This window comes from Anser cygnoides, chromosome 9 (genome assembly GCF_040182565.1).
Source record: "Anser cygnoides isolate HZ-2024a breed goose chromosome 9, Taihu_goose_T2T_genome, whole genome shotgun sequence".
In the NCBI taxonomy this organism is placed as follows: domain Eukaryota; kingdom Metazoa; phylum Chordata; class Aves; order Anseriformes; family Anatidae; genus Anser; species Anser cygnoides.
The window spans coordinates 8,524,665-8,534,809 of record NC_089881.1 but is presented as its reverse complement, the minus strand read 5'-3'; the positions used below and the strand labels follow the sequence as shown (position 1 = coordinate 8,534,809).

The following is a 10,145-nucleotide window of genomic DNA, read 5'->3' as shown; positions in this document are numbered from 1 at the left end:
TCCCGAGTGGGGTGAATTCATGTGGGGGGCAGGAAAATGTGGGATTCAGTGACCTCTTCCCATCAGGGCCAGCATAGCGCTGGTCTCCAGGTTTCCAACACTCCCTACAGCTGTGGCAGCTTGGGGCAGGAGATGCTGCTGGCCTGGGTGGGAGCTGCATTGACAGGGTGGTGCTGGTGCTGGGGCCTTGTGTGGGCTGGGTAAGAAACCCAGGGCTGTGCCCTGGCGGCAAGCACATGGCATCAGGTTTGTGTGGCAGGGTGAAGAGCTGTATCCAAGCCTCTCAGTCCTGGGGCAAGGGATATCGCTGTAAGTATATTTGCTCCTGCTGTGCGGCAGCAAGGAAAGGAGTAATTTATTTTGGCTGCCTCTTGGGAGCCAGTGTGTAAATCAGTATTTTCTCCTACTGCCTATTCCAAAAGTCTCTTAGCACTTCGGTAGTTTCCATTTTCCCTGCCTTCAAAAAATCCATTTGAAAATGTTTGAGGGAAAAAAAAAAGCCACAACACTGCAAAGTTTTGATTTGCTCCTTTTGATTTAAGCTTTTTATGCGATTTGATCCAGCAATTGTTTCATTTTTAAATCTCCTTTTGTTTATGGATTAGTTTTGTTCCCCTGCTCCTCCCATTCCCACAGTAGGAGCAGGCTTTTTTTCCCAGCTGTCTGAACTCAACGTTATCGACCCGAGTGTCACTTCAGGACTTGCTAGGTCTGGTATGTTTGAAATTGCCTGGGCTAGAGGAGCCTCTCCAGTTCCTGGCTGCTCAGGAACCATTCTGCTGGTTCCTGGCTGGTGGATCTGGGGACTTAGTCTGGAAAACCGAGCTTATTCTCCCTGAGAAGGAGGGAACACAGTGTGAGGTGGTGTGATGCTGAAGCCCCGACGACAGCTAAACAGGAGTTTTTTAAGAAAGCAAAAGGTGGGTGACCCTGTGTGTGCTGGCGCAGGTGCCCCTGCCTTCCTGGCTCAGAGCGAGCCACACTGTGATCTGCTCAGTGTGTATATATTATATGTATATATATATATTTATATATAATCTCCATATACTATTTTTTTTCCCTGGGCTGCCTGATAAGGCTGCAAAAATGTCCCTTTTCTTTAAACCCTTCCCAACAATGCATACAAAAACACAAGAGCATCCTTTATTGAGACGGTATTTTATTGTTGTTGTTATTTGTAGTGTGGTAGTTGACTGTAGTGTAGAAAATGCAGCTGCTGGAAATATTTTCAGTTGAAGCTTTTCGTGCTGTCTTGTGCTTGTAGTAACGCGTTAGCTCTGATGTGTGCTAGCTTGTTCTCAAGCTCAGTGGGAGTCTTCTTTAACGTATCTGAGAAGCTATCAAATGCTCTTTTCACTGAAAGTCAAGCAGGTTCCTCGGGGAGCAGCCTGACAGGATTGTCACCAATCTCAGCCCTAACGCTCTTCCCTCCATCGAGCTGACGTTGCTGAGAGCTGGGGCAGGTCTCGGGGTGTTCGTGCCTCCCTCGGTGTGGGAGGCTGCAGCGCCTGAACTCTGCCTGGCTGGTGCGTGAGCCTGTGCCAGTGGCACTCTTATGGTGCGGAAAACCAGCAAAATGGCTGTGCTGGTTCTCAGCTTGTGGCTGAGCTTGGGAACTATTCGGAGGGGAGACGGGACAGGATCCTGCCAGTCTGCAGGTGGAAACCAGGGCACCTTACGTGCTGACAGCCTCTGTGCTGAATGAGCGCTCGTGCCACCACTTCCAGTGCCAGGTCAGTGAATTTGGGAAGGGCCAACTCCATCTCAGTAGCTGCGAGGACCTTCTGCTCATCTGTGCCCACCTCAGGACCCCCAAAGCCGTACAGGCAATGGGCTGCTTCTGCTGCGTAGCCTCACGGGTGCCCCTAAGTCTTTTCAGATAAATTGAAAGAGAAGATCCCTGACCTAAATGAGCACGTCATCTAAATTAGAGATAATGATAGGGGATAAACATAAAAGGAAAATCAAAGGATTAAAGTTAATGAAGGTTAATAATCTGAATATATTCAACGATCTGGGCTAAAAAAGGGAGACGACAAACCATGGGTGGACATCAAAGGCCGTAATAAGGTTGGGAGATGTAATGGCAAAACCGCAGCCATCGGTTCCAGCTGCAGGCAAGCACAAAGATGGCTTTCAAATTTTAAAATGCTGGCTAAAATATGTACTTCTGTTTTAAATAAATCCAAGTGGTTAAAAAAGGGAAACAGAATGCGATATTTAAAAATAACCGTTTTTTTAGTCAGCTTTATATTTAAAAAAGGCCAGCTGATCTTTAGAGTTACTGTTTCACAATGTGGTGGCTGACTTTGGGCCCAGGTCTCCACAAGGAGAGCAAGAGCAGAGGTAGGAGTGAACTCTTGGCCCCAGACAAGTCATTTGTGTATAACCTCACTGATCTTACAAGAGATAGGGTCCACCCTTGGCAGTCGTTGCCCCCACAAAAGGCAGTTTTCTGGTGAATATAGTATAGCTATAGCGCCAGTGCCCCAGAGCTCTGTCTGGGGTTAAGCCGCCTTGTCCTCTCCCATGTAGCACACCCTGCCCTAATGGAAATCCAAGTCTGGGTACAGGAGGAAGCCCATGAAAGTGGAATCATTGATGTTGTCAGCATAGACACCGTTGTTGTCCCCCTCCCCATAGACCTGGAGCCAGACCTCATCCCCTGAGCTGAGATGGAGCAAGACCGAGCCGCTCGCTTGGTCGACGTTGTTGGTCTGGAACTGGTCATAGGTGAAGATGACCGCCTTGTCCTTCTTGTAGAGGCTGACCTTGACGTCCGACATGTACACCGTCAGGTGGTAGGCGAAGTAGTACATGCCGGGGATGCTGCAGAGGAACTTGCCGGTGCTGGCGTCGTAGTGGTTCTGCTCGTTGTAGAAGATCTTGCTGAAGCGGATCGGGACGTTGGGGTGGGGGGCTCGCTCTGTCAGTCCCACGCTGAACGCGGAGCGGTAAACGTAGGCCCCTTCGCCCTTGTCTCCCTTCAGCCCTGGGTATCCTGGAAATCCTCTTGGCCCCTCTGGCCCTGGGGTTCCCTTTTCACCTTGGTCACCTTTGGAGCCTTGCAAACCTGGGGGACAGAGTTGGGATCAGGAGTTGTTTGTACCCTGCGAGCCCATGGCCGCAACCCACTGGCCTGAGACGCAGAAGGGACTGTGGCTTGGGGATCTGCTCGGCGGCATGGAGCGAGGCCTGTCCCCTGAGGAAAGGCTGGATGACCTCAGCACCCGTGGTGTGAGACACCATGTCCACCCCAACCCTGTGCAGAGCTCCTCCAGTGCCAACGTACCCCATGCTCCTCACCAACCTTGCTCTCCTTTCTCTCCCTTTAGTCCATCTTTTCCATCTTTCCCGTCCCTGCCGGGGAGCCCGTTGTGGCCAGGGTAGCCGGGTGCTCCTCCCATCCAGTTGGCGCATGGTGTTTTGGGGTCGGGCTGGGGATCTGGGGCGGCCACCTCTGTGCAGCAGGGGGCCACCAGCAGCAGTGAGCAAAGGAGGAAGCCTGCTGAGTCCCTCATGGTTGGTTCCTGAAGTGGATAAGGGCTTTGTTAACTTTAGAGGTTAAAAGAAAAAAAAATAAAGCGAACAAACCCCCCACTCTTGACTAACAAAGCAGAGTTAAAAGTTAAAAAAAAAAAAAAAAAAGCACAGTTAAAGTTTTAATCAACATATCTGAAGGAAAGTGATTCTGCTTGGCCTGATGGCCCTTCTCCATTCGGTGGGGCACTGGCATCGAGTCCAGCAAGCTGAGCCAGGACAGGCGCCCGGGAGAAGCGAGGATCTCAGCCCTGGAGCAAATCCAGCGTGGGGAGGAGCAGGCTGCAGGGCTGCGCTTCTGCACTGGGGCAGCTGGCGCTTGGGACTGAGCCCGGCAGATGTTGGGACATCTGGGGCTGGTCTCTTCGCAAAGCTCTGCTCGGTTAGCAGCAACGTGCTTTAACTTCTGTCCGGCTGAGTGAACGGCTTGTTGGAAGCACAAGCTCCTCTGGCAGAGCTTGTGTCCGAATCTCAGCCGCCTTTACGCTGGGCAGGTGGTTTATCGCCGCGCGTACCGCACGCTTACCCTGCTCTGACGTGAACAGAGGTTAACGGTCAGGCTTTCGGCTTCTAGTGAGCAACAGTATTAACTTAAGATGATGGGGTTTTTTTCCACCTGAATTGTGTTTTTTGGATTGCAAGAGCACACCTTATGCAGTGTCTGGGTGATGCAGGGTCATACTCTTCTTTAATCTCATCAGCGCAATTAGCGTGGCTACCCCAAACCAGGTGTGTATGGCCAGCCGGGTGCGTTGTCCCGAGGCTCACAGAAACTGGTGGGTCCTTAGCAGGTTTGGATCAGGCTTTTAAGAAACAGATATTTTTAAATGACCGTTGTATAATACTGCTCCCCAAGCAGAGATTATACCCTGGAACAAAAGGGTATCCTGTTATGAGGATTTTAAGTGGCATACAGCACAATAAATGTGGATAACAGTGTGGCCTCTACAGTCCCTTAGCTCTGTAATTTCCAACAAAAAATAATATTTCAGAGCAACTTCCTTGCAGGGTTGTTTTTTTCTTACGAGAGTTATTTAAATATCATATTTCCAATAGTGTCTCATTAGCTCTGGCATAACAGCTTCAATGGAAGCTAAATAGCAAAGAGGTTACCGTGATTGTGTTCCTTGTGGGATGTGAAGGGGTTTTAAAGAAAACTTCGATGCTCTGCACAGTGAGTCCAGCAGGCAGCACCCAACATGTAGGCTTGAGGAACTCTTCAAGCAATCGGGATCCAGCACCCTGCGGTGGGGACAAAGCCCCTGCCTGGGGCAGTTTTGGGGCTAAGGAATGGCGTGGCTGGGTGTTTGTGGACCAGACCAGTGACCATAGTCTGAAACTTAGGACCTAGAGTGGACAAGTAAATCGTGCAAGTACCCTGGGGATTGAGCTGGGGTGTGTGTATTTGGGCACGCTGCAAGGTGGCCAGTTTGCCGTACCCAAAAGGACTGCATTAAACTGGGGGGGGCCCGTCCCAGCTCCATGTCCTCCCTCTTGATGCCAGCACCCTCCAGTATCAGCACAAGCCATCTGGGGACATTCAGCTGCCTGAAAATACCCTTGTGTTCAATAAAATCTGCCTCAAAATTCCAGTTCTTGAGCTGTGTTTTGATGGTTTTGCTGGGGTTAGTTCTGCTTTTTCATACACTGCCTACAACTGAAGTAGCATTAAAGCTTCAGTGTCATGTGCTCAGTGCAGAGAGCTGGAGCCAGGCCTTCTGCTGGTGCCACAGGGCAGCCCTCCTGTGAGTTCAGGGCGGGAAGGGCAGCCCTCCTGGCCATCGTCCTCCTGCCTTGCTCTGCGAGGCCAGGAGAGGTGTGCATCCTGCAGCACCCCGGGGTGGCTCTCCACCACGGTTATGTTTTGCAGCCTAATTTTCTCCTTTTTAATGAGAAAAGTGCTGTGATAAGCAAATAGAAGATGATTTCTAGTAGATGTTGCTACATTTTGACTCAGATCACAAGTGCTTGTTCGAGAAACCAAGGAATTCTCTGGCATTTGAATGTCAGTGGTACCTTTTCAGATGAGGAATAGGTGAACTGCATGCTCTTGGTCGCTGTCAGATAATACAGGAGCTCCTGAGGAAATAAAAGCTCCTATGCATTACAGAAAGTCTGCGCTGACAAATGAATATGACCCATCAGAACTACGCCGTTCAGAATTAAAGTGCCACACAGCAAGGTGTATGTGTATTTGTGTGTGTGTATATATACATACACACACAAACTCTTTGCACAAAACAGAAAAAAATACTATGTTTTCCAGCTCCTGTATTTTCTTCAAAGAGCGTTAGCTGGGGGTTTGGGTTATGCTGATCTCTTTTCTTTTTTATGCTGATTGCACGCAGCACAGGCAGCGTGCTTCTTGCTGCAGTTACAGCGGTGACTTGCTCCCGCGGCTCACCCCTTAAATCCGAGTGGCACAAGTTTCCAGCAAGGAGCATGTAGAGCTCAGGGAGATTTGGAGCAAGAGCAGCCTTCCTGGGGCTCTTTGTGGAAAGAAGGGAATCCAGAGATACCCTTACAGTGCTCACTGGAAGAGCCGTGTGTTTTTGTACTGTCTTTCCTGACTACTTTTGATTTAGGAGTTTTGATCTCTAAATAGCGTTTCCAAAAACAGGAGTGTGAATCTAAGGGAGATCGGCTATTTTTGGTTTAAAATAATCACTAGCTATTCCAAGAATAAGCCTAATAAAGGAAACTTCTTGTGAACAGAGAAGTCTGTCTGTGATTTAGCCCAAAAGAAGAGAAAATCCCGAATTTAGTAAGAGGGGAAAAAAAAATCAAGCTTACCAGCTCTTTTGAGTCCTAGTTGGCTTGCTGCAGTCTCCTTAGAAATGAAGTCCGGCTAGCATGTCACTGTCCCTAAGGGCACGAGCAGCTGTCAGCTAAGATGCTGTATTTTCCATTTGCTATTGCGCATGCTGGCTTAAAAGTTGGGTTTTCCCATTACTTTTTCCTGGTCATTGCTTGGTTTTGGGGCCGCTTATATAATCCAGTTGCAAGTGATAGCTGGTGAAGATATCCGTACCAGGGGAAAGACTGGTTTGGGAACTTCAAAGGAACCCAAACAGAAATGTTTTGGGGGGAAGTCAGTGCCTGAAAGCCCACTTGTCAGGGGCTCGGCTCTTACAAGCCCCCGTGAACAGCTGCTGCTCTGGGTAAACTGGGAGCCCTTGTTAGCGGCTGGTGGAGGAAGTGTGTCCGCAGGCTTGTATTAACACATTTGAATGTCTTTTTTCTCTTCTTTCTTTCTTTTTTCCCCCCAGTGTGTTAGTAAATGATTGTGTGAGAAATGTTTGCTTCTCCTTGCACCGTCTGGAGCCGCGGCTGCCGCACCAAAGAAGGGAATCGCCCGGGACGGGGCAGTGCTGGGGAGAGCTTTATTTCAAACAGAGCTGGGCTAACAGGCCGGCCTCTGAGCAGCTGGCACACGTCAGAGCCAGTGGAAATCATCAGAGCAATTTCAGCCCTGCCGATGGTTTTCAGTCTGCCGCAGGTTTCAGCCTTAGGCCAAACCAAAGTTGTCTTTTCCTGCGTTTCTCTCCTTCCGAAGTGGGCGCTGCGTCTCAGAGGAGGCTTCGTGCCCTGGTCGCTCCTGGGCAGCCCGGGGTTAACGGGATGTAACCTCAGCAAACCCTGCCTGCAAAACTGGGCCGGGGAATGCCAGAGCAAGGTGTTGTCCCAGGCAAGCATGGGGAAGCAGCGTCGGGGAGCTGAGTCCCCAGGGATGGGGAAAGCTCATCCAAGGGAGTATCAGCAGAGAGATGTCCTGAATTTCTGCTGCTCTAAAGAGATGGCTGTCTAGGAGGGAATAAGAGGATGTGTAAATGAATTAATTTCTTACATGTAGAGCTGGGAGTCAGCAAGGGTGAGTTCTGAAGTAGTGAGGAGAAGGACGAAGAAGGGAGGAGCTGTTGGATAGCTGCTTGCTTGCTTCCTTATTTTGGTCAAGCTGTCGGTCCAACATTTGAAGAATTTGGATATTATTTTTTTTTTCTTGACAATAATTTTTCCAGGCAGGGTTGAGACCTAAGTCAATCACCCCTCATGCAATCCCAGTAACATAGGATGGAGAACCGTTTGGAGGACTCAGTGGAGATGAGAGGTTTTCATCTGCCTCTCCCTGGCCAGGAGCCAGACAGATTGTTGTCTCTGCCAGCTCTTGGCTTGACCCCCGAAATGCATGGCTGGAGAAGTTTGTTAGGCTGCTAGTATCTGAGAATCGGACGTGACGTGTTTCATAGGTAGTGCTGCAATTATGGCATGGCATTTCGATTCAGCTGTTAGGAAAATGCCACGGTGATGAACAGCTCCTGGTCCATCAGCAGCCTCCCGGACGGTCTCTCTGCTTCCCAGAGGAGGGCAGGAAGGCGACGGTCGCTGCCTGCCTCTTGGCCGGGGCACACCCCGCTGCCACAGCCCCACGCTTGTGTCCTTGTGCTCCTACCCGCTGGGTCTGGGCATCGGGGCCGGCTCCTGTTCCCGGCGCAGGGTGAGATGTGTGCGGCGCAGGGAGCCGCTCCTGCCTGCAGGATGTGAAAACACCTCGAACGCCTTTGCTCTGCCCGGTGCCGTACCAAGCCTGCCACCAAGCGAGGGGTGGCCCGGCTGTGCCCACCGTGGCGGTGCTGGCAGGCAGCAGCTCCCGCGGGGGCTCTGGGGTGTTCTCGGCTCCCCGCGAGCCGTGGTCACCGGCCTCGTGCTCAGCCTGACCTTGTTTGCTCTGCTGGGTCCGATCCCAGCCTGAGAATGTGAGAAATGCAGAAATGACGGATTGTGGACCGCAGCCTTCCCTGAGAATTAAAAATAAGCACAAGGTTATATTTAGATGTCTATAAAACATAGCGGGAGGCTGATTATCAGCTGGGCTCTGTCAGCGCAGGCATGGTCCCTGCTGCTGCAGCGGGAGGGGTGAGCGCCGTGCCCCCCAGGGACGCCCGCCCCGCGCTGTCCTGCCCTGTCCCCTCGCCTTCCCCTCCGTACGAGGAACAGCACACAGTCTCCACTTCGCTAAAAACAGCTAAAACTGTTTACGCCGTTCAGCGGGCAGGCTGACAGGCTGTAAAATGCTCTTTTTGTGCAGCCTGAGGCTGTGCGCAGTGGACGGCCGGCGCCCCATGCCGGGGGGGTGTCGAGGGGAGCCCAGCGGTGCTTGCCGCGCTGGGGATGCTGGCCGTGGGGAGCCCTCGCCCTCCGCCCTGCCGGGTGCTTTCTGCCCTCGCTGGGTTACTCAGGGCATCCAATTTCTCGGCCCGTTTCACTCGCACAGACGGGCTCTGCTCGTCCCTGCAGCGGGCAGCCCGGGCAGGACGGCTCCTGCCAGGCTGGAGCACGCTGGTGTCTCTCTCCGCGGTGACCGTGGACGATTTTCCCCGGCCCCAGGGAGCGCTGCTTGGCTCCCAGCGAGGGATCTTGGCCCGTCAGTGTTTCTCATGCCGAAGGAACAGGACATCGAGACGTGTTTGTTCGGGCCCTGGGGCTGTGTCAGCCCTGCCAGGTCCGGCCCTCTCTCATGCAGGCTGGCAGCCGAGCCAGGTGTTGCTCCTTTTAGCACAGGCCGGTCTGGTCTGGGGCTTGTCCTGGGGTGGGAAGGGTTGGGGCAGGGAACAGAAGGAAAGGCTCCGTGACCCGGTGTGCAGCGTGCCCCCCTGAGCCATCCGCTGTCCAAGCACCCCACCAAGTCGTGCTCCCAGCAGTGACGGTGTCTTCCCAGCGAGGCACCTGGGCACGTCTCTGCCCAGCTCTCCCCTTGCCTTCACCCAGCTGACCAGCCCCCAGTACAGCAGGTAACCCCGCAGCCACCCGAATCCTGTGTGCATCCACCGAATCACACTTTTATAATCAGGTAAATTGTTCATTCGGAGGGTATTTCTCAATAATTTAAACACGGAGAACAGCAGCTTTCTGCGCAGCTGTGAATGTCTGCATCACCCCAGTCCGCTGTGCGGTCTGGACAACAGATGGTGCTAAGAGCCCTGGCAGAGCGGCGCCGGGCTGCGGGGCTCTGCCTGGGCGTTGTGCAGGGCCGGCAGGGAAGGCGAGCAGGCACGGGGACACCACAGCCCCGAGAGGTTTGGTGGGAAGGCAGCTTTGGTGGGGGTGCTGGGGTGGCTGCTGGGCTCTCGGGATGAGCCTGGTGGCAGCCCAGCGCCATCCCTGTGCACATGCACCCTGCGGGATCATGTCCTCCCATTGCTTTTCTTCCCGTTGTGTAAATGCACAAGAATCACTTTTGGCTGCGACTGTTTTTCCATTCGCTCCGGTATCGACTCTGGGCCGCTGGCTCCGGTAACCTCAGCCGTGCATTAGCTGCCTCCCTGCTCTTTGCGGCCGATCAGTGGGGTTGGTTTTACAGCACATTTTGGGCTTTTCGGCAGGTCTCACCTCGGAGGCGAGGATGCTGCAGGGCAGCGTTTGCAGGCACCGATGAGCATCGCAGGGGCTTTGAAAAGGAGAGGCGCGAGGGACGTGTGGCTGTACCCAAAGGCAGTGCTTCTGAGCAGCAGTCGGAGCTCTGGGGCCGAAACTCATCTGTGCCTTGTGTTTGGTTCTGGTTTGAGACCGATGTATCAAAAGTGGGAGAAGTCACTGGAAAAGCTTCT

General features: G+C 52.5%; 1 protein-coding gene across 2 annotated transcripts; it reads right to left on the bottom strand.

The window, feature by feature from the left end:
• Positions 1-1,139: 1,139 nt before the first annotated feature.
• Positions 1,140-6,841, bottom strand: ADIPOQ (adiponectin, C1Q and collagen domain containing). 2 transcript variants are annotated; one of them, XM_013188058.3, is made up of 3 exons: positions 6,334-6,841; positions 3,311-3,530; positions 1,140-3,073 (listed from the first exon to the last, which is right to left on the bottom strand). In XM_013188058.3, the coding sequence occupies exons 2-3, from the start codon at positions 3,519-3,521 to the stop codon at positions 2,547-2,549; spliced, it is 738 nt and encodes a 245-aa protein (XP_013043512.1). In that variant the 5' UTR covers positions 3,522-3,530; positions 6,334-6,841; the 3' UTR covers positions 1,140-2,546. The 2 variants fall into 2 exon arrangements, with proteins under 2 accessions (XP_013043512.1, XP_066858821.1); XM_067002720.1 differs by lacking the exon at positions 6,334-6,841 and adding an exon at positions 4,190-4,343.
• Between the last annotated feature and the right edge of the window lie 3,304 nt (positions 6,842-10,145).

Excerpts from the sequence above, each read along its gene's own strand:
- ADIPOQ (XM_013188058.3), bottom strand. The coding sequence starts at position 3,521 with ATGAGGGACTCAGCAGGCTTCCTCCTTTGCTCACTGCTGCTGGTGGCC. Across the intron at positions 3,074-3,310 it reads GGGAGAGAAAGGAGAGCAAG|GTTTGCAAGGCTCCAAAGGT; the intron begins GTTGGTGAGGAG and ends TCTGTCCCCCAG.